At 35.6% G+C, this 24,996-nt stretch overlaps 1 protein-coding gene across 3 annotated transcripts in view; it reads left to right on the top strand.

Annotated features, from left to right (window-relative positions):
* LOC141460566 (uncharacterized) overlaps positions 1 to 24,996 on the top strand; it is a 519,534-nt gene that overhangs the window by 446,343 nt on the left and 48,195 nt on the right. For all 3 annotated transcript variants that reach the window (XR_012462144.1, XR_012462143.1, XM_074140735.1), the window contains exon 5: positions 229 to 362. Coding sequence is in view for 1 of the 3 variants with exons in the window: in XM_074140735.1 (XP_073996836.1) it covers positions 229 to 362 (134 nt within the window). In the remaining 2 variants the exon portion in view is untranslated. The remainder of the gene's footprint in view (positions 1 to 228; positions 363 to 24,996) is intronic.

Here is a 24,996-nt window from a genome sequence, read left to right as displayed (position 1 = left end):
CAATCAGGGTTATGTTTTGTAATACGTGTTTCAAAATTCTGAGTAACAAAAAAAAATGGGCTTCGAGTGCGGAAGTAATTGAAAGCCAGACTTTTTATTTTATTTTTCTAAAACCAATGAATGCCATCTTTGATAGTTTAGATTAAAAATGCAATTATTGTATGATTGCATATTTTGTTTTATTTTATTTCGATGATTCCAATAAATTTATAATATGATTATTTTTAGAGGGCCAACTGGAAGATCCGCACATATCCTTTGGCAAACCCACCTACATGGTTGGTGAATGGCTCCAAGTGAACTGCACCTCTGGTCCGGCAAGACCCACACCAGATGTAACGTGGCTAATCAATGGAAGGCAGGTCAGTCAACTTTCATTTATGTACCGTTTTTTTTTGTTTCACTCTTATTGAAAGCGAACTTGCAACAAAAGTGACTTCTGTTTGCTAAAAGAGTCGCATCCGGATCGTGAGAGACTGGACAAGGGGCTGGACAAAGAGTGAATGTAATGGGAGTCGAGCATATTGATTTGTTGTCTTGTGAACTCTAGTATTACTCTTAACCGCCATTGAAATTGAACTTCTTTATTATTATTTTTTTTTTTGTGACAGAGACTTAAAGTATTCGAATGCTTAGAATTTAAACTATAAATTTTCTTACAAAAAATTGAATTTTTAAAGTGGTGGTAAATGATATATTGCCAAGTCGAAATTTTTAACAAAATTTTTCTGCCTTTAGCTGAAGTTGCTCAGAGTTTAGGAAGCTAAATCTGATTTATAGTTGTACTACTATAAAAACATTTTTAGCTGGGAGCTAAAGAAGGTGAATCAAAGCGACCATATTAATAAAAATTATTTTTATATATTTATGGGAATATTTAAATATTATTACTATTTATTTGTATTATTAATTAGAAATTAAGAATAATCTCTGCTAATGATTAAATATCTTATCAAGAGATACAAAAATGTTTTGTAAGCTACAAAGCTAAGACGTTACTTTGTCTACGTCTATCTTCTAGCAAAAACCTGCTTTAGTTATCTTTACAATATCTAAGGTATAATTTAAATAAATAAAGCTGCATTATTGTAACTATTGTTTGACATATATGTCAACTTGCGGAGTGAAAATGATCAACCATCTTCGAAATCTCACGCCGCATCAATACTGTTTAGTGTTGCAAAAATAGCGAATGAATTCTACGTGGGGCACTCCTTATATTTTGAGCCTTGGCAACACTGAGTGTTGTCAGGTGCTGTCTGACTTTTCAAGACAGGAGTGCATCGATCAACTTACTTTCACTTTTGGCGATAAAGCCCCATCCTTTGCCACTGTGAAACGCTGGTATAACAAATTCAATCGTGGTCGTCGTTCGCTCACCGACGAAAGTCGTGAAGGTCGTCCAAAATTAATTGTTGTGTCAGAAAACATTGATGCTGTGCAAAAACTAATAATGCAAGATCGTCATGTGATATACTGTGAGATTGAGGCAACCTTAGGCATTAGTTCCACCAGCATATATAAAATATTGCATCATCATTTAGCCGTGAAAAAGGTTTGTTCTCGTTGATCTCACATAATCTGACAAAATCTCAAAAAGATGCTCGTGTCGATTGGTGCAAACAAATGCTTAAGAAATTCAATGGCGATGCTTCATAAGACAAATCCTGGATATATATGCGTATGAGCCGGAAACTAAACAGTGTTTCAAGATTAACCAAATCCAACAAAAGTTGTTCGCGCTCAAAGCACTTCGAAACAAATGGTCGCCTGTTTTTTCGGAAAAACTGGTCATGTGGCAACAGTGCCTTAAGAGGAACGTAGAACGGTCAATTCTAAATGGTACACAACCATTTGTTTGCTGGAAGTCTTCGATAAAATAAGGAAAACAAACAAGCGCCGTCGGATCATTCTTCATCAAGACAATGCCAGCTGTCACACATCTCGTCTAACAACCGACTATTTGAGCACTCAAAAAATCGAATTAATGGGTCATCCGCCGTACAGTCCTGATTTGGCACCAAATGACTTCTTTTTGTTTCCTAACGTCAAGAATAAATTACGTGTACAACGATTTTCGTCGGCAGAAGAAGCCGTTGATGCACTCAAAGCATGCATGGTTATGTTTTGGAGGTGTCTCAAGCGGAATAGAAAAAATGCTTGTCAAGTGGTTCGAACGCATGCAGAAGTGTATAGATCATAAAGGAGAATATTTTGAAAAACAATAAAGTCATTTTCAATGACAAATTACTGTTTTTTTATTATTAGGCTCAAAATATAAATAATGCCTCTCATAGTGCCAGATTATCAATGCACATGATAGCCTAACAAACTACAATAATAATAATATCGTACTTGAATTAATGTGACAGTTAAATAGCAGGATAGGGTTCTTTTATTTATTTTATACGAAATTAGGGGTCTAGTATAATATGAGACCTTATCTCACGTATTAGATTTTTTGTTTTAATTATCTTGATTAACTAAGAGATTGAAAGTGGCAACATAAGAAGGAAGTTAAAAAAGGGCCTTTATTATAAAATTCCATGTTTATTAAACATAAATTTCTTCTTTAAAAAGTTTACGTCAAATTTATTGCGTGGTTTTAACGAGCCTGCAAGTTATATTTATTGCTGTTGGCGAAATAAACTGTTACGTTTATTACTAACTTCCACAATCAACATTTTTTTGAAAGTGACAGCACTAGAATTTTTAACTTTTTGAAATATTTACTTTACTTTTATAATATTGGTAATATCTTTGTATATATATTTGGGCAGCACCCTTTGTTTTGCAAATATTTGCATTAAAATGTTTCTCTCTCTCTCTATTGATAAAATAGGGAAGGGATTAGCTACGCAGTTAGCGTATTGGATTCCCATGCGGAGATCCCGGGTTCGAATCCAGTTGCTGGTCCTTAGATTTTGCTCTTCCTTGGAACTTCTTACAGCTCAATGTCTGGTGATGGTCAGTGTTTTTGTAACGAGAGAACACTGTCCGGAGGCCGACAATGCACTCAGATGTTGACGCACCTTAAATCATTTAACACACCCAAAAAAAAAAAAAAAAAAAAAATGCAAAAATAATTGGGACGGGTCAACATTTTTAGTCGTAGGTGTACGGAGCCTTCTCAATGTATTTCAGACCTCTGGCTTCGCTACAAGCAACAATGAATATGAGCTGAAGAAGCACCTAGAAAGGGAAAATGTAAGGATAGCGCCTCTGAATTTGATTCAGATTCACTTCTGACTAACTTATCCACCTCTCTACAAAAAAATGTATACTTAAGGCTTAAGTTTAAAGCGACTATTGTCTTGAAAAATCCAAATCAGCTTTCTAGGCTTTCTTACAAGAAGAGCGTCTAAAGAAGAAATAAGAAGAATTGTTGAATAAGATTGGCTGGCAGACGCTCATCCTAAAAATGAAGATGTTTTATTGGAATTTATGTGGATTTTCATTTTATTAGTCAATTTTTCGACCAATCAATAATATTTGTAATATAGATAGCAGCCTTTGTGCGGCTAAAGTAGGTTTTTCTTCCTTTGAATAGCACGGATTTTACTGTGGCGTCAGATGTAAAAATGGGCCGATTTAAAGACGAGGACTCTGAATATATACGTACAGAATTTAAAAAAATTTATACTCCAAATCCTTCGTAAAATTTTAAGTTTCTAGAAGCTCATTTTCTGCAGAATAATAAAGAAGGAATAAGTTCAGCAGTTTTTAGAATTGGATTGAGTTTTGGGAATGAAATATATATAAGATTGAGACAATATTTTCAATTTGGTATCACTTTGATGCCAAATAATCAAGTCAATAAAGTAAAGTAATTGGCTATTTTTTCAGACCGGCTTTACGTCCAACTACCAAATTAGGTGTCGTGGACGGAAGCGATTAGCAAACATACTTTACTATTAAATTTCTCATATTTTTTTTTTTTTTTTTTTTTTTTTTTTGGCGCATCGACATCTTGGTCATTAGCGCCCACTATCATAGTTCTTCTTATTTCCTTATACTACACGAGCTGGGATGACACATGTGCAGACCCATAGCTTCCAATCACTACACCTTGCTTAACAAGGTAGGGTGGAGCCTGGGTCTGCAAAATTGTCTCCACACATCCCCTCTTATTTCATCGACCTTGTCGACGAGGGGGAGTGTGGAATACAATTGTGACATCCCTTAATTAAACTAACGTTTATACTGCATATCTAAATCTGAATTAATAATTTTAAATGTTTTCTATTATATTTATTGTAGGCAAAACCAAAAGTATTATAATTTCTAGGTTTACTATTTGCTTGGGCTTTACTGAATACTAAATCCGAGGAGGCTATTTACTCTACTAGCAGTTGGATGTGCAGTACTTTGAACTAATATTCCTGCACATCCTAAAATAAACTAGAGCTAAATATAATTAACCTAATGGGGTTGAAATACTCGTATAAAATTTCTTTCAACCCCGAGATAAAAAACCTAACCTAAACAGACATACGACTTTCTCGCCAATAAATACATTCATGCCACTAAATACATTCACGCCAATAAATACATTCAAACTAATAAATACATTCACGCCAATAAATACATTCGTACCAATAAATACATTCATACTAATAAATACATTCTCACCTATATACAATACACTCATCCAAAGCATTCACACTAGGGGAAAGTACTCGATATTCCTTTCCCCTTTAAAAGGACTAACCTATAAATTAACCTAATTGCTAACCTAAATTTTAAAATATAAATTGATATGTTTTAGATACGTAAATAGCCTCCTGATGTAAGGAGAACCCTCTTGAAGGATAACGCACTTGTCATGTGGCAGGCCTGCTGTTTCTCTCTGTGTTCGCAGTGCCTGACACCCTTCCAACACGTGTGACACTGTCAGCCTTTCTCGGCATCGCGGGCACCTCGGCCTTCTTTCGGCAATGAGGAGGTACCCATGTGTCAGACGTGTATGACCAATCCTTAGCCTTGTTAGAATCACTGATTCATGCCGCGGGTAATTCTCGACTCTAGCATTGAGCACACGTGGCCTTATCTCTTTTAGTTTTTCATTAATGTTGTCCCACTGAACTTGCCACTTTCTATTTATAATAAGTTTCAAATAGGTTTGTAAATCAGTGGGACGTACAGGGATGACATCTTCAGAGGTAGTAGAGGCAGCTTCTTTAGCGGCCTGGTCTGCTCTTTCATTGCCGGACACACCTATGTGCCCTGGCACCCAGACGAATGTCACCCCTTGGCCACGTGCACGAAGTTCAAAAATTAGTTTAAAGATGTTGATGACCATTGGGTCCGTCGAGAATTGATCCCGGAGAGCCATTATCGCACTTAACGAATCTGTCAATACCAACGATTTATTATAATGATTATCTTTTATTAGCTTTAGGGCCTGGCCAAGTGCATACGTCTCTGCCGTGTACACCGACGCGTAATGAGGGAGTGTCCAACTAAGGGTAACTCCATCGGTGTACACAGCGCTACCAACACCGTTGTCTGTTTTGGACCCGTCCGTAAAGACAGGTCTAGAATCATAATAAACACTCATTAATTCTAATAGTCTTTGTCTATAGACAACGGGCGGTGTATCATCTTTTTTGAATATTGCCAGGTCCATGCGGACGCGCGCAGAAGGCAGTAACCATGGAGGGTGGGGTGCAAAGCCCCAACCCATAACTTCTCCTAATTCTATACCCTCTGCAGCTAAGATTTCCTTAGCTCGGATACTAAGGGGTCGCGTCCGCGAGCGTTGGTAGCGAAACTCTTCATCGTGTAGGCTCTCGAATATGGTAGGGAATAAGGTAAGAAACCGCTTCCCCCATATTCCGGCGGTGTAAGTCAGGGTCATCTGCTCTCTTCTTAACTGAGGAGGCAACATCCCCGACTCCACATAAAGACTCTGTAGAGGACTGGTCCGGAAGGCGCCTGTAAATAATCTAATACCTTCATTATAAACTCTGTCTAATAGCGCCAGGCGTGACTTGCGCGCAGAACTGTAAACAGGGGCTCCATATTCAAGTTTTGAGCGGGTAAGACATATAAAGATACGTTTCAAGATTTCCCGCTCGGTCCCCCATTTATACCTTCCAAGAAATTTCAAGATATCGAGGGTTCTCCTTGCTTTTGTAGAAGTGTGTTCAATATGTTCCTGCCAGGATAGCTTACTATCAAAAATGAGGCCCAGGAAACGAACGCTATCTTTATAATGAATTGGTGTGCCATCCAAGAACAGTGTTGGAGGGGCATGATCATGCCTTAAGCGACAAAAATGTAGGCACACCGTTTTAGGTTTTGAAAATTTAAATCCGTTCCTGGAAGCCTCTGCAGCCACTCTGTCTACTGCCTGTTGCAGCGATTCTCCAACTTCGCAAAGATCCCTTCCTGATAAATACATTGCCAAATCATCAACATATAATGAAATTTGAAGCGGATCTGCTACAACATCAGCTAGACTGTTTATCGCCATTGTAAACAATGTAACACTTAATACCGATCCCTGAGGTATTCCATTTTCTAAAACGTGTGGGTCCGAAAGGACCGACCCCAGGCGTACCCGGAACCTTCGCGACTCTAAGAAGCCACGAAGGAACCTCGGCATGTTCCCTCTCAAACCCCAATCGTGACACTTCCGCAGGATCGCTTGTCTCCACGTGGTATCATAAGCCTTCTCGAGGTCGAAGAACACGGCCAGAACGTGCTCCCTGCGCATAAATGCATTCTGTACATAGACCTCAAGGTGGCTCATCTGATCCAACGTGGAACGATACCTGCGAAATCCCGCTTGATGCTGGCTGTAAAGTCCTCTTGTTTCTAACACATATACTAATTTATAGTTGACCATAGATTCGAGAACCTTACTCAAGCAGGTGGTCAACGATATGGGCCTGTAACTAGAGGGGTCACTAGGGTCTTTTCCTTCTTTAGGGATCGGTATAATTATAGCTTCCCGCCAACCATCAGGGTATTGTCCGGTCTCCCATATGCTGTTATATAATTTTAGTAGGTTTACCTTCCCGGTTATGTTCAAGTTTTTTAACATAGCATATGGGATTCCATCAACTCCTGGAGTTGTATTTTTGCATTTCTTTAAAACGTTTTCTAGTTCTTGTATGGTCAGCGGAGCGTTGTAGGATTCATCAATGGCGATTTCAAAGTCAAGTGGCTGCTGCTCCACGTCACTTTTTCGCCTTAGAAATTCTGCAGGATAATTTTGTGAGCTGGACACTTGTGTAAAGTGCCCAGCCAATACTTCTGCTACTTCTTTTGGCTCGGTGACGACGACATCATTTCTTTTTAAAACTGGTATCGACGGATGTTTGCAACCACCAGAGAGGGCTCTTATCTTACTCCACACCTCCTTAAGGGTCGACGATGTAGAAATCGTCGACACGTATGAGGCGAGAGTTTCCTTTTTTAGATGTCTTATTAAACGCCTCTCCCTGGCTCTTAATCTTTTAAAGCTAATTAAATTTTCTTCCGTCGGATACCTTTTAAATCTATTAAAGGCCTGCTTTTTTGCTGCGTTGGCAGCCTTACATTCCGGGGTCCACCAGGGAACGGGAAGTCTTGCGACTTTCCCGCCAATCCTAGGAATGGTACCTTCGGCTGCTTGCACCAACGAATTTGTAAACCTTTTTGCATTAAGGGTGGCATCCCCTGTAAGGGGTGGAGTCACCACATTTTGTGCATAAGCAGGCCAATTTGCATTTTTGATGTCGTATCTCCAGGGTATCTCAAAGGGCGCCCTGGAGATGGAGCTTGATAGTAAGATTGGGAAGTGGTCACTGTGATATAGTTCATCTAGTGTGGTCCATCTTAAGCGAACTGCAATGGAGGGAGTAGCAACACTCAGGTCAATTGCACTAAAGCCTCCCGAGTGTGCGTTAAAATGTGTAGCTTCACCACTGTTGAGGAGCATCAGATTAGAATTGTCTATAATCTCCTCAAGAGCTCTACCTCGTGCATCAGTTCTAGCTGAACCCCATAAAGTGTTGTGAGAGTTAAAGTCTCCCATCAGCAACACTGGGGCAGGCAGCTGCGAGAGTAGATTCTCCAGATCACTTCTTTGCCAGAATATATCTGGCAAGTAAATACTGGTTAATGTGATCTGCAGTGGTGTAGATAGTCGCACGGCAACAGCTTGCAAATTAGTTTGGAGAGGTAGCCGCTGGCTGGGTATATTGTCCCGTATACAGACGGCTACTCCGCCGCGCGCCCTCCCACCTGGGGCAGGTTGCACCTCTTTGCTGAATACTTTGTATCCGGGGATTCGAATGGAATGCCCCGGTCTAAATTTCTCATATTAACCATTAAATAAAATCCAAGGCCTAGACCGGGAATCGAACCCAGTACCACAATACATATTAGCTTTGCAGGTCTCGCCTCTAACCGCTCGGCTACCGTGGCGCCTAATCAAGTCAATATTGAGCAAGTAACTTGATTAGATGATAGTTCAGAAAAAGAGTGCGGCAGCTGGAAAATTTGATCTATAACTGGATATATCCCACTGAGGTTCATCCGCAAAGATCAGAGAGAGATTTAATACGGATTAAGGAAATGATTTTTAAATTTTGGGCGCCCAGGATTACAATAGATTCATTCATTGCAAATTACCGTCGCTTCTTGTCCTCACACATTAATAATGGAATTACCTTTTGACTTATTTATTTATTTTTTAACTACGCTATAGCGTAGATATATCTAAGGCTATTACAGCCAATAATCTTGTATCAGCCAAACATAAAATACTACGCGTCAATAAATATTTCTATCCCCACCGCCATTGATGTAATGATTACTTTTAACCGATTGTCGGATAGCGTCCAATGTAGCAATACAAGTGAATAAGTAGTCAGCATCTATATTCCAATTTTGGCACAATGGACAAACCGGGGTACAGAGTATCTAAATCCTGTATGGATTAAATTGCAGGAAGTCATGAACAGCGATCATTGTGAAATCGGCCACTGCGGCTCTTCTTGCTGGTATAAGTTCTTTATTAGGCATCCCACTTCCTCGCACAGGCCTTTATTTCTTGCATAACCTTGGCCATATTCTGTAGTTTATCTTTTATATTTCTGCTAGTGTGAATGGGCTATTAAATGAGGAAGATTTCATTAGTTACCTTCCTAGGCTAAGCCCGTATGAGCTAATATAAGTGAATGTGGAACCCATAGAAACGCAATTAGCCTTAGGGTTCCATTTTCATCTTTGTTCTGAGGTTGACGTTGGATTATTTTTACAAAAGAAATATACCATGTGAAGGTTTTTGAAGGGACTAAAATTTTGCGACTACAAAAGCTTCATTGATAAACTCTCCCTTAAGTAAGTTGAAAGTAGCCTAAAATTTATACGGTAAATGGATTAATTTGTCAATGTTTAGAATTTCCTTTGAATCAACCTTGTAATTAATTCGTGTAGAAGGATTTTAGCAAGTCTTTCATCAAATATTAATCCAATAAAATTAGTATGAAACCATGAATTCAATAGCATTTAAACTAGAAATATTATTATGAGTTACAATTTAGTTTTGTTTAATAATTTAAAATGCCAAATATTATGGAAAAAACGCTTTAATAGATTAAAGATTACCTTAAATAGATACAATAATTACAAATTTATTATCATCAAATCATAAATCGTAACTTGAAAAAAATTCATGAAATGTTAGCAGAGAAGTACATGTTGAAACATGTATACATTTTGCAACACATCTCAATACAAGCACATCTTAATTCGTTGGCAAGGATACCTACCGATCGTTGTAGTTAAGATTTGTTTATTGGGTCTCTAGGTGACCCGCGGATCTTAGGTTAGGTATAGACGATTCTATGAAAGTGGACTGGAGGTTATAAATTGTGCATCCAAGAAGTCTTAATGCATATAATTTGTTCTCATATTATTTGCTTAAATTATTATTTACATCGCATCGACAGCTGAGAACACAGAACAAGTTTTTATTTATTGCTGTCGCTATACGATTTAAGACGGGACCCGTAACTTTTAGCATTGGATACCTAACAAGTACCTGCCCAGCAAGTTAGAGTGGAGCCTAGGTCTGCTGCTAGCTTCTCCATGTATCCCCTCTTATCACAAATTATCAGATATTTACATTATGTAGAGGAAGGTATTGCGATATCGTGCTGGATAAGTTTTGAAAATTTGTCTTAAGTGAATTTGTGTGAACGTGTGGTCAGCATAACTCAGAAATTAGAAATTTTTGCTCAAAACCAGCCAATAAGAAGTGCTACTTTAATCAAATCGATTTTTCTGTTTAATGGGATTGTTTGGTAAACGATAGATTTTCGCTAAACTTTGTTTTTTGCACCCAGGTAGGTTTCGAACTTACATTTGAAACATTTCCCCAGAAAAATGTCCTGTTGGCTGTAGATTATTATAATTGATGCATTTTACATTACAAATAATACTTTTAAAAATAGATCATGCTAGTAAGGGCAATGATAGACATCAGAGAGCGTCTGCCTAATTATTCATCACCGGTTGGTCACTAGTGTTTGCCTTCAGAATGCCATGATGACATCACAGTCCCCTGTGTTAATCATATAATCAACTTAATCAATTTTAAGGCAGGCACCATTTACAAATTACCTTGTTCGTAAACAATACAACTCTTGTAAAATATGCATACTTATTTGTCGACCTCACTTTACCATCTCTAGTAAAAAAAAATGTAAATAAAATTATTGTCTCGCATTTTTGAGGGGGAAAAAAAAGAAAAATTTGGTTTTATATATTTTAGCAAACAATATTTTCTTTTTTTCTACGTTGCGAAGGTAGTGTAGGAGAAGAAGGTTGGCTGACCCACATCCCCATAATATAGGGTTCAGATAATCTGCTATAGCAGCCTCGTAAATATTGCTAACTGTTTTGCCCGCCATTTTCCTAAATTACCTACACTCCTGCTACAGAAACGTATAATGGGTATACACTTTATGTTCGTTAGATCAACCTTATTTTAAAAAATCCTTGTATATTCTTTCGAAAAAAGCTGTAAATGAATTCCAACAATCTTATGCACCAAGAATATTCCACTTATTTCGTTAACGTATTCAAACAAATACATTTATAGCAATATAATCATTGATTAAGCTAAATAAATCATAAAAATAATAAATAATATATTTTTTTTGCGTTTATTGTGCTACAATCAGCGCATTAGCGCTATAAGTAACAGTGATAACCAGTAACAAATGATAAGTAACCAGTGGAGAAGTTACCCAGTGGTAAAACTCCCAAATATTATATGGTCAGTCACTCTCTTCACTAGAGAGGAGATCACGAGGCCACTGTCTTTTAAGACGTCTTGTCGATTGTTACAAGACACAGTTCTAGAAGAAAGATTTTAAGCTAGAGGATTTACGATATATGAGATTGCAGGCTGAAGTGGAGTTTTCAGTATCGTGATTTAGCAACTTGGGTGACAAAAGGAATGTTAAGGTCAATGTGTACAGTCAGGTTGGAGCCATAAAATGGAGCGTTTACAAGTTCGAAGTATTTTAGATTGTAGCGATTAAATCCTTTGGAGATTGGAGCGTTTGGTTGAATCCCACAGCTCTGTTCCATACGCCCAGATGGGTTTTAAAATAGATGTATAAATTAGTCTTTTGTTGTCCAGAGAAAGTTTTGATCTATCGACTAAGAGTCTTTTAAGTGGTCGATATCGTCTGTTTAGTTCGGTTCTTTTAAGTCTAGTGTGGGGGAATAAATAATATAAATAAATACAATGAAATACTTTCATCAAAATGGATATCCTTGATCTTCAGCGTGACTTGCGAGTTCCCATTATAATTTAATAAAATAATAAATCTCGAGTGAACTGAAATTGCAAACAAACTGATCAATCAGTAATCTCATTAATGACAAACGATTTCCCTTGATAAAAGTCTTTGAAATAAGCAGCAAGAGCAAGTCAGATCCTGCCAATGAGCAGTGCGAAGCTACGAACTACCAAAATACCTGTCATTGTACTTTAGGCAGTCAGTCATGAAGTAAAGGAAATTCTCAACACGCTACGAAGTTCCCAAAATTTCTCCTCAGTATACTTACATTATCGACAACGATTTTAGAGGTTGCCAGTTAATAACCCTTGTGTATTAATTACTACGGTTGACATTTTGTTTTTTTGGATTTGAGGTACTGAATGAAATAAAATCTGTCATCTCTGTCAAATTTTGGTACAGAATTAACATCCGACTTGGCTTATTAGTTGCTATATTGTTAATTAATTAAGATACTAGGCTTTTAACCTTTTAAAATAAATAAATTAATGACATACTTTGTTAATAATTTAAGTTAAATTGTATTAAGAATGACCCTGGTATTAATATTAGGATTAGCTGCTCCCAAGAAGTTTAATCCTTATTGCATAACTGCTCCTAGCTAAAATGTCAGTAATTAAATCTTGACAAACAGAATCAGGGAAACGAAACCAACCTACTTTTGTGCAGAAGAAGTAATTAATTATCGGAAAAATTTTAGTACTAGTGTGTTAAAAAAAAAAATAAATTTTTAGCCAGAGATCAAAATTGATTAGCACTAATTAAAGCTCAGTGCGTAGTTAACAGGAGAGTGTATTTGTGCGCAAACAGTTGGGGGTAGTTTGTTAGACTTGGGGTTTGTGATGGAGGACTAAAAGAGAAAGTTAGCGAGTAGAAGAAGCAACAGAAGGTAAACTAAAGATGTGTTGTGTTAAGAAAGCCAGCATCTTCCCGCAGTATCTTCTATTTAATTAACAGAGTGTGCGACAAATAAGAAAATGGAAAGCTGAAAGTAAGTACGGGGTTCAGTCTAAAAGCTTCTAGGTAGGGGCTAACCAAATATAATCTTTTATTTTAATTGTGATTGCTTTTTATGGAATGTCTTTAAAATAATTAACGCTTTATTAATTTTTATAATGAACATTCATTTTAAGAAATGACACTAAAGAAATGACTTTTTTAAAAACATTAAAAGTAAAAAGTAAAGTAAAGTAATCGCCTATTTTTTCAGGCGTCCAACTACCAATTAGGTGACGTGGACGGAGGCGACTAGCAAATATACTTTACTGTAAATTTCTTTTATTAACCGTTAAATAATATCCAAGGCCTAAGACCGGGAATCGAACCCAGTACCACAAAGCATATTAGCTTGGCAGGTCTCGCCTCTAACCGCTCGGCTACCATGGGTCCGAGCGGTCCTTGTGCCATTGTCTTCATGTATAATACTATGATTCATCACATTGTGGTATTACTAATTATTACGTTATTACCATGTTTATGATATATAAAGGCTATTTCGTTTTTTAAAGCATTATTGCGTAAAGATATCCTGGTGCCTAAGTCCCTCACTATATAATATTTGCTTGGTTCCAATCTCAGAACTCAGAAAAATGTGAGAAGTTGAGCTTGAAGGAACACCTTTCTTCTAGATCTAGAACCCTCATGAGAATGTACATGAATGGTGGATGGAATGAATTTTGGAAAGTGGCAATGAGCTGCAGTTGGCCTTTGGTTTGCTCAACCCAAATGGGTGCATACTTCAAATTTCAACTTGCAAGTTCTCTGTATTGTACTTGTTATAAATTTCAGTGTGTCACACAAAATATATGCGGTTGTAATCTTTACACGTAAATTTGGCATTAGCCATGAAATCATCAAGCAATGTACTCTCACTCAAACTCATAATAGCAAAAACAAAATAAAACCACAATTTTATTTAAAACCCAAAGAATAAAAAACAAAAATATCAAAATTGTGCCACAAAAACCAGTTACACTAGTAAATGTAAAATAAACAAAATAATTTATAACCAGTCTAGCAGAATTTATTTCAAATTCAAATGCTGATTTATATCCTGTTGCAGTTATATATCGAGTGGAAGACCGTGCTTAAATTTTACGGTTGCATAACTGTGTAACTAAATTTTGTTATATTTTATAAGTGCTGTTTTATTCTATTACATCCGTAGAAATACCAATCATTATTATGTAGGTACTTCATTTTGTACAATTCTTCCCGTTGATTTATTAATATTTAGTTATTAAAAAACGGAACCATACGAACTACAACTAGCTTTGTTATTTGTGTGCAATTCTTTACAAAGTTCAAGAAAGCCACTTAATATTTTTGTAAACAAGATTTTCTCTGTTTTTACTTTAATTTTTAAAAATTTTCCGATAAGAATTATAGAAAATTAAACAATTTACGAGATTTCCTTTATTAACTATTTTCTTTAGCACGTTCTAGAGTCTTCTTCGTTTAACCTTTATTATTCACTCTAGTCCTGGCAGAGCTTTATATCAGACATAATTATCATTTTAAAGGGGGTTAGCTTGAATACACAATTACTCTTGATAGGTAATCATTACGCAAGAATTTTGGCCACTTAGAAGGTATTTGGCCCAACAACGTTCTGTTTTTTCTTGTAAATTGCCTAATAATTACATTCATTTTGTAAAAGTTATACTGTAAATTACGTAATTGTTTCTGTTTAGCAATGAGAGAATTTACAGTTGCAAATTTCAGTTTACTCAGTTCCACAACTAATATGTATGTATATAAGATAAAAACTTTCAGTTAGTTGTTTAATATCTGTGTTTACTTTTTTTTATTAAAAGGAACTTTAGCATTTAAAGAAGATTAATGGTTTACCTACTAGTCATTTCAGCGATGTAATCTCCACTGCTGCAAAGATCCTTAGACCACAACTTAATGTCTACCCTTATATCTCCATACCATGTTATTTAACTAAGACAGCTGCGATTAGTTAAGCTATTTAGGTAAATAATGATAACCAGTTTGCTGAAATATAAACATAGAAACTTTACTTAAACAAAAATAGTTTTTGAGACGAACGTGTTGAGTGATTATTTTTTTTAACACTAAAGAATTCAACGACAATTCTTGTACTTCATTCTGTTATGAAATCCAAGCAAGATTTACAACGAATACGAAATAATCAAACATCCAAGTTTGTAGTTCTCTGGTTAAGAGAGTCTGTCAGGAAGTCTAGGACCTCTTAACACTTTTTGTTTGCACTTACGTAACGTGAAGCTTAACCGTCCTTTTACAATCCTCTCAAACCTGCAGTATACTGAATTTACTTGACCGACGGTTCGACTTCTCATAGCTGATCATATATTGTCTTTGTAATTTTTCATTAACCCTTACTTTATAGTGTTGCCTTTAACGATATCCTACCACGCACCCCAAATTCCATATTGGCTTCATTCCTTCTAGGCATCTCATTTTGGTAAATCAAGTTTAAATCTTATTGTTTTGTCTAAAAATAATTTCACTGGGGGATCCCTAGTTGTTCAGGACAGATTTCCCCGGGATTAGAAGCATGAATCGTTGTATCCCCATTAACACATTTTCTTCTGTTGATACTAGCTTCTTTAAATGTTTAGGCATTTCTTCCGGTATTTTGTTGTTTGATGAAAAGAGACTGAAAACTTTGATTTATCTCTTTAAGTCAGTATCAGTTTTCCATCCGTTAGACATGCAGTTAACGTCGGGTTTTTCTTAAGGAAAAATTATAATCACCTCTGAACTACAGGCATGTGTTGCAATTATTTTTTGTATCTTTTTAATGTGATGTTTGGGTAGTACTAACTTAATTATACCATATCAATTGTTGAGAAATCCATATGCATAATTAGAGATACTGATGTGTGCAATTTTTTTTCGTTGCAGGAAACAGGTATTGTACACACTGAGTGTTGCATTATCTTAATTGTAACTTCTCTGCTTCAGAATCTTATAAAATACATACTGAACTGTTGAAGGAAGCGCCAAAGTAAGTAGTCTCTTAGGTGCTTAAATAGTTTAGCTAAATCGGAAAAATTTCTTACATTAGGGTCATTTTTTAATTTTTTTCACAAACATTTTTGCTGGTGGGTCACATCATTTCTATTTTAGATTACATATTATCTCAGAATATAGAAAATAAAAAAAAAAAACTACAGATGGGATAATTCAATTACCTTAAATAGATAACTACAAATTTATTATCAACAAATCCTAAATTATAACTTGAAAGATATCATCAAGTGTTAGCAGAAAAGTACATGTTGAAACATGTAGACATTTTGCAACACATCTCAATACAAGCACACTTTAATTTGTTGGCAACAATACGTACATACCGGTCGTTGTAATTGAGATTTGTTTACTGGGTCACTAAGATTTTCCCAACGAATCACTAGGTCATAGATTGCCGACCACTGAGCTAAATTGTACAAGTTAAATTTCGTATAATTAACATTAAAATTGAGATAAAGATTTTGGAAATCGCCACTTCTTGCAAAGAATTCAAATTCCTACCTTTCTGTTACTTCAATTATCAATGATCTATTTGCTATTTCCATTTATTTCTAAATTCACCATCCGACTCCAAATTATGAACTTTATATAAACGTAACCAATAACTTTTCGTTCTAACTACCTCCTTTACAATAATATATTTAATCTATCATTCGAATATTACATAAAAGCCCTAAAATATAGGAGGTGTGACTTCTTGATGAAAGAAAATAACGTATTTCTTTTAGCGTCCTAAATAAGTAGCAGAGTTGAGTGTACTTTGGACAAGGTGGGACATCTTGTTAATAAAATACCTCTGCAGCCTCCCAAATGGGTGAAAATCCACATACTTTACTCCATTAGCACAAAATAAATAGCAGTGCAGCATCGAAAACTTTATATTTAGATGGAAATTAGGGTTGAAATGTTAATAACAATTCCAGATGCTTATTTTCAGCAGTAAAATTATTGATAAGTTGTTAACAAGTCTAGTATAGTTGTTAATACAATACATTTAGCCTAATATAACCTTAAGGTTTGCTATATTTAGAAACATTTTACAATTAACACTGCAGAGCCAATGCTCGAACTTAGTCAGTTATTGCCAATGTGGAGTCATATTGACTCCATAATTTATTTTTATCTTTTTTTTTTATATTTATTTCAACTTTAATAATAAAATTTGCATTAAAGGATGAGAAAGAATAGGAATTAAGAAGGAAAAAACAAATTTTGTCCACAAATCGGCTTTAACATTTCACGCAGAAGGAATTAACTATAACTTAGGATCGCAGTAATTTCAGTATTTTCTAAAACCTTGATTGACTGCCTTCTGAGCAGGGACTTTTTCATTTTTTCAATTACTGTTGACACGGATCGGAAATTACCCAATTCGCTGCAAGTTTTTGCTGCAAATTCGAACAGAAAATCAATTCTAGAAAGAGGCTTTTTTTTTTGTGCCTTGATACTTTCTATGAAAATTTGTGTAAATTTATCAAATAAGTATTTAGGCAATAATCCGGAGTCATGTTAATAACAGAAAATCTACTTATATTAGCAATCAGGAGTCGAAATGACTCCGATATATTTACGTGTAATGCCAATCTGGAGTCAAAATGACTCTTATGATTCAAGTAAACTAATCTGCAAAAAGAATGTAAGAATACCATAGTCTTTAGCTCGTGACTATCTAAGGGTGAGAGAGTGGGGATAGCATATCTAAGAGCATTTTGGGATGAGATGTGGGGAAACACAGCCATTCCTATTTTTTTTTGGAGACAAATTGACTCCGGATTGGCAATGCAGTGTTAATATTAATTGTTCTTCTAAAGCATTTTATTTTTTAAAAAAGTATCTGTATGAAGAAGTGTTATTCTATTGAAATATATTTAATCAACTTTGGTATGAATATCCGAATAGCTGTAAGTACAGTATTTCTTTCTCTGTTGAGTAGTAAATGAGGCTGAATGTTGTAACTCAGAGTGGTGACTTTTAGTCAACAATTTATGTTTAGAAGGAGATATTTGACTGTGTGGGAGGCACGCTACTTAGCATCCATTTATATTCTCCATGAGAATCTGGAAATTATGAATAATTCGCCTTATTGAAACCTCATATTTTATTTAATCCATCCTACAAGAAAATGTTTATCTTACAGCTGGGCATTCAAGCTTCTTTAAAAAATTTACTTATTCGTAATTTAGTATTTTAAATAATTCAACTTGGCTTCCTCTTAAAAAAGATTGTCGAAACGATTTTCTCAGTCATCACAAAATAATTTATTTTTAGCAAATGGCCTCTTTGGCTTGGAATGTTCTTTTTTTTTACTTCTTTTGTTTACACCCACATTCGCTGTTGGGAATCTCGTATATTTTACCGGTATACCCTGAGTTATATTCTTAAAAACATAACACTTTTTTTAATTCATAAGCTGTAAAAATTTAGCCAAAATAGATAAAAGTTTCGAAATAACTCGTCACCAACGAGACTTTCATATTCATACATTTGCAACAATAAACATTTCTTGATCATAAAAAAAAAACTCAATATTTTGTTGGATAGTTTTTTCTCTTAATTACTTCAGATATCCTCCTAGGCATCGACTCAACAAGTTTCTTGGTGGTTTCCGAAGTAATGCTATACCATTCTTCAATGAATTTCTCCTTCAGTTGACTTACATTTTGGATCTGATGATTTTTCAATTTTTTTTAAACTCCTGCATTGTACTGTACTGTCTGTTGAAGGCTTTCATGTCTTTTCCTCCAAACTTTACAGGTTCCATCGCATTGGAAAATGTTAATTTTAGTTTCATCTGTAAATAAAACATTTTTCAATGCGATGGAACCTGTAAAGTTTGGAGGAAAAGACATGAAAGCCTTCAACAGACAGTACAGTACAATGCAGGAGTTTAAAAAAAATTGAATAATCATCAGATCCAAAATGCAAGTCAACTGAAGGAGAAAGTCATTGAAGAATGGTATAACATTACTACGGAAACCACCAAGAAACTTGTTGAGTCGATGCCTAGGAGGTTATCTGAAGTAATTAAGAGAAAAGGATACCCAACAAATTATTGACTTTTTTTTAAGTAAGAAATGTTAATTGTTCCAAATGTATGAATATGAAAGTCTCGTTGGTGACGAGTTATTTCGAAACTTTTATCTATTTTGGCTAGATTTTTACAGTTTATGAATTAAAAAAAGTGTTATATTGTGAAAAATAAAATTTTACTTAATATGTGTGTGTTATTTGTTCACCCTGACTCACCAAAAATAAAACAAAAACAGATAATGAAACAAAAACCTGCTGTATGAATATGACTGACACTAACTGTAAATATGATCTTCTCTTCTTTTTTTTTAAGTCCAGGAGAGGCTTTAATGATGTCACAATTGCAATGAAGCAGCGCCGTGCATATAAAAGCGTAAACCATTATGAAGTTATTATGATTTAGACAAAGCAAGCTATTAGATAAGTTGTAATGCCTTGATTTATCATTAAAACAATTAAGAGCTACCCACTGTTACCTCCAGCTTGTTATAAGGGACAAATACGTTAAGGATCGTCTAAACATTACGGGCAAGACTAACTAAATTATTTACATCTCACTATATTAATAAATGAATAATGCTGTAATGAGAAAAACTCATTTAAGTTGGTAGTTGGAAGAACGAGTTAAATAAAAGTGAAAATACTAGAATAGCGAAGGGGAAGATGATTAAAGTAGAAGAGGTAATTAAAACTCCTGCACTTTTATTCTAAACTGGAGGTTCTTAGTGCTTTTACCATCTTCTTCTCGGGCCATTTATAAATAAATTATAATTTTCTTAAGTATTACCACTAAATTTTAAATCTAACATCAACTTATCTGAATATTGTCGTCCTTGCGTTAAATAAGTTTGTAGCTGTTTATTTTATTTTTTTTAATAAGCCCACGAAATCTCTAGGGTGCTTGTTATTCTAAGGCAGAAGCCTATTTCTAAATAATTACGCGAGAAAAGATCCCATAAATTGTTAATAAATTGATTACTGAAATTAATCCAGCGACTTCGATGGAAATTGAGCAATGAGTTCTGCTGAACATGAAAACAAGTTTACGACGTCCATTTTTTTTTTTTATTTCTGAACGACTATGCATTGCGACCTCAAACGTCTATTGTGCCCTCCTTTCTGGTGCCAGGCCAATCCCTACAGCACCCAGATGACGAATAAAGTCCAGAAACTGAGAGGTCTCCTAGGAGAGTGTGTCCTCTATCCAGCACTTGGCAATTACCCAAGTATTTCAATCTTTCTTGATTAATCGCAGTCAGTTACAAAGTGAATTGGAGTTTCCTTATATCTCTTCACAGAATCTACATGTACCATCGTGTTCTAGGCCCAACTTCTTTAGGTGCACTCTGATTCGAAATACCCCAGGAGTAAACTCCCTGTCAGTTTTGCGGAATTTATGATTATTCAGACCGAGGTACACTTCAGATCTGTTATAATTCCCTAAATAGAAATTTTGCCTGCCTCATCCCATGATGGCTGGTCCAGAGTACTTCTCTGCAGATCACTTCCTCCTTCTTCAACTCCCTCGCTAAGCAAGCCATCGTCTCACCTCACAAAAGGGTTCAGGCCCCATACATGGGATAAAATATTTGCTGCGTGGATTATGTAATATAATACAAGATTTTTACGAACGTTTCACATAAAAGCACATTTTTTTTAGCCTTTATTTTCTAGAAAATAGGTCCTATAGATTTCTATAAAACTTCTTATGATATTGTGGTGTGATTATGTGAATGTTTGATGTATTTTTGAATAGAATTAGACACTAAGGAGTTGAAATATAGACTTTGAGAGCGCTGACCTAATTAATTTAATTACTAAGAATAATAAGAGCTATTTACTGCATAAACTATAGAACTAGTAGGCAATTATAACGGCAATTACAATTTGGGAGCATATCAGCGTGGGCCACAATTGTAGTTAGAATCTCCTAGTATGTTGGCGTAATTCTCCTATTTTATGCAATATGATTCATTGTCTTCTTGACTCCTGGAAACCCAAAAAGTTTTTAGTATAACTCTTTTGTCTTTTGACCACAATGTCTGCCAATCGCACCCAAAGTCTCACTAACTCGAGTTTTTATAATTTTTGAATAGTGTAATTTTTCGCATTAAAAAACCAAACCTGTGCCGGTCACATCATTTGCCTTCTTTTTACAAGAAAACATTATAATTTTTAATTCCTTATTTAAAAATCTCAGCGCTTTTTCTGATTCTGCTGTCATTACACTATTTAGCTACAAAAATGCTTAATACTTTAACTTGTTTGGGGGCAAAATAGTTTCGGGGATTCTCGAGGAATCGCTGGGTTAAGTGCTTCTTCAGAACAATTTGCTGTGGCGCTCTCACCGTTACATCACATCAAAGAACAGTATAGAAACCCATTTAAAGGGAATCGGTTAAGCGGAACTATAACTTTAGCGACAGATTATTGGATTTTCCTGGTAAGGGCTGCATAAATTTCTTTAAGCTTTTACTATTTTTCCAACTGAATACATTCTGATTTATTTAAAGAAGAAATCAAGAAAAATGATTTTGAATGGTAAATAGGCTTTGAGAATGTTTACTCTCTTTCGCTGGGACACCAATCAAGTTATTGAAATCAAGATAATCAGATCGTAGGAAAACTTGATTTATCGATAGAACAACAACTCACTTCCGACTTGATTTACAATTTTCTTTATTTAAGCGATAGAATTAATTTACTCTTGCTTCACTTGCAAAGAGTATTCTTCTATTTCCGTTATCAATGAATGAAAGAACAATATAAACAAAGAGTTAAGAATTTTTATTTTGACTGTTGCTCGTTTTGAAGTCGTTGAAGTCCTAAAAAGTGAAAAATTTGGGAAACAAAGTCTATTATTTTGACCTATACCATCATGGTACTCGATAACGAGCTGATTGGATGAAATTTGGCCCTAGATTTCATAGATTTTTATTAACTCGCCGTTTAAACTGTTTAATAGAAAATTGCCATAAATTACATTGATAATCCATTGTATGATGTATAATTACATTAGCTCCAGTTTGGATTATAGATGTTAAGCTCATAATGACGAAACACATTAATTTGCCTACTAGATTCACCCAGCTTCTGTGTGTGAGAGAGATTCCAAATATCTGTAGTAACTTGGATGTGGTATTGCTCCGTAAGTTCCTAGATACCTTAAGTACCTAGCTAGTGGGCTTTAGTCATTTCACTATGTCGTAATTAATGCCAATTAATCTGCAGTTCTGATTGCTTTTAACAAAAAAAGTCATAAAATTATTTGTATCTATCACAATCAACATATTAAACTAGAATGATGTCAAAATTGTAATAAATTTGTTCAGAAATCTGCCTGTGCCATCGAAGAGACTTTTTGATTTGTTTTCCGTGAATCTTTGTGAACATTTTAGACAATTACTTGTTTTTCTATAACTGTCACAATGAGACGAAGTTTGTTAAGATAGTAAGGTAATAGGCGCCACAATAGCCGAGCGGTTAGAGGCTCTAGGCCTTCGATTTTACTTAGTAGTTAATATAGAATTTAATACTAAAGTAAGTTTGCTAGAAGCCTCCGACCAGATTTACTAGTTGGCATGAAAAAAATAGGCATCACGCAATATTTTTTAGATCATATATTGTGAATAGATTTACTATAGTGTAAATATGTATTTTGGGCGCCAACATTTAGAGCGCAGAGATTCTGATATCCTAAAGCAGGGGCCCAAAACCTTAATACCTTTAAAAAATAGCCCCTATTTGTGACAAATAGGGCTCAACTAAATTAAATTTAACACAAATTTGGAGTTATGATCTATCTTAGATGTCAGGTAAATGGGGATTTTCGGGTAATGAGGAGGTAGATAAGCCAAATCGAGGCCTTACCTTTCCTTATCGGTCCCGAACCAGCAGTCATCTGAGATATGAACGTCGGGAATCCGGACGTAACGGCTTTTAAGCATTCATCCTACGTAGATAAGCTCTATGGATTCTCGACTAGAATACAAATGAAGGATAATCAGAACAAATGAATAATTCTCTAATTAGTAGCAGAATTTTGAATTTTCAATGAACTCAAATTCATAACCTTTGCCTTAACACAATTAGTCTTTGAAATTAGTGAGTGCAATGTAGAAAATACTCAAGTTATTGCATTCAGGGTGTCTGTATTCATTAATAATCAATGAATTAATAGAAATTATTATTTTACAAGCAAATAACTTTGTTGACAGTTGTCAACAGGTAAGAATCATTCCAATCTTAGCAAGAGATGAATAATTAAACAGAGTGATAGACACAAAATAGAAGTAGAAATAAATTATATCAGATAGTAAATAAATAATGGGGGAATTCATTTAGATTGGCAGGAACAGAAGGAGATGGTAGCAATAAGATGGCAACAAACAGTCCTGTAGTCGGGCATATAGCAACTGGTGCTTTTTACATTTATTCTCAGCCTGGGCTATTCACTATGTAAGAGAGGGTTGCCGGAAGGGGGATCGTATATAGACCCAGGCAGAACGTGGGGATCCTTTCCAAGTGTTTGAAATGCCTAGTTATTTAGAACGAGGGCTGGGGCTTGAAGAGGGGTTACCCTTGTGATAAATACAGCCTCTTTATCAAGAGAACTGGAGGAATGGATAAGAGACTGCTCAAGTAATGCTCTGTTCTAGAGTCTATGAGCGCCCGGGACAAGTATGCCTCAGGGCGTTCGCTAACTCCCTGCCAGCTTGCTTTCTCCATTCAATTTTACCAGAGTGATAAAAACACAAAAAAAGTAAATGAGTAAACTTGTCAATCCTTTTTAGTTTTTCCAATTTCCTTTTTAATGAGTTTATAATCTCATTTAAATGTTTGCGTACTTTTCATTTAATTAAGTTATTTTAGAAATGCCAGCATGCTCCGGCGGGGCTCCTGTCCACCTGTCCTCTTCAACAGCAGTCCTCTTCCTTGTTCTGATCTGGTGCGCTACCTTGGCCTCACGTGGAACCCACACACTAGACTTAAAAGACAAGCAATGACGAAACGTGCGAAACTGCTTTACAGACTACTTGGACGACGCTCTAAATTGCCCATTGAACTCAAAAGATTACTATACAATACTATTCTCAAACCTATGTGGACTTACGGACTAGAGCTGTGGGGTTCAGTCAAACCTACAAACATACAGACTGTACAAACATTTCAATCAAAACTTCTCCGACAGATAGCTGATGCTCCTTACTACGGTGACTAACCTCACTCTTCACACCGACCTCAACATTCTCTTCATAGACCAACTTGCCAAGACTAAATATCAAAAATTCCATACTGCTCTCTCTAATGCTCCAATCCTCTTGTACAGTCTCTCGCCTCCTCAGACATCCCTAACAATACTCCTCGACGACTGAATCGCCAGTGGCCCCGCGACTTTCTTGTAGTCTGAAGAACTAAACGTCATTATTCTCCTATCTCTACTCTCTCCTCCTCGTATTCTCCTCTTCACATTCCTCTATCTCATTCAGAGAGTGCTACCGCTGAGTAGCTTCTCTCCTTCTGCTCTTCCCGCTCCAGTTCATCTAATTTACATCCTATTTACTTATTGTACGTATATATGTATACAGATTATAAATTACAAAAGAAATTTAAAAAAAAAAAATTAAGTTACTTTATTATTTCATTTTATTATATTTTGGCCGCCCTCAAGATGAAAGTGTTCTGGCTTCTTCCTTCCTCAGTGTGAAGCCTTCGATCAGGTTTGCACCCTTGGTCGCTTTAGAAGCTGAAAGGCATAAGTCTATTCATTTACTTCCTCATTTTGAAGTCCTATTTTCAAATTCGGAATATCGTATTTAGCTAGCAATGAAGCTGATGCAAGCGTTCTGTCAGAACACATCCTAGATGCTCTTCTGCTACTACATACAGCAGACATAACTAATCCACCCATAAACTTCCTTGCAATCTACATATCTATATCCAACTTATACGGCTATAATAGCTTCTCACCTCGATCTATATTCAAAGAATGGAAAATTAAGATAAACGAAACCTAATCTCAAAACAATACTTTCACTGTCCTTTGCATCACTCTTCCTCCGATCTTCTTTGACTCAATTCCTATTCCTCCTGCCAATGTTGTCCGCTATCTTGGGCTGTTTTTTAGACAAAG

Source organism: Rhodnius prolixus, unplaced genomic scaffold, assembly GCF_049639745.1.
Source record: "Rhodnius prolixus isolate KJV_2025 unplaced genomic scaffold, Rpr scaffold_1, whole genome shotgun sequence".
NCBI classification, from domain to species: Eukaryota; Metazoa; Arthropoda; class Insecta; order Hemiptera; family Reduviidae; genus Rhodnius; species Rhodnius prolixus.
Note: the sequence above shows the minus strand (reverse complement) of the source record. Positions and strands in the feature narration are given on the sequence as shown.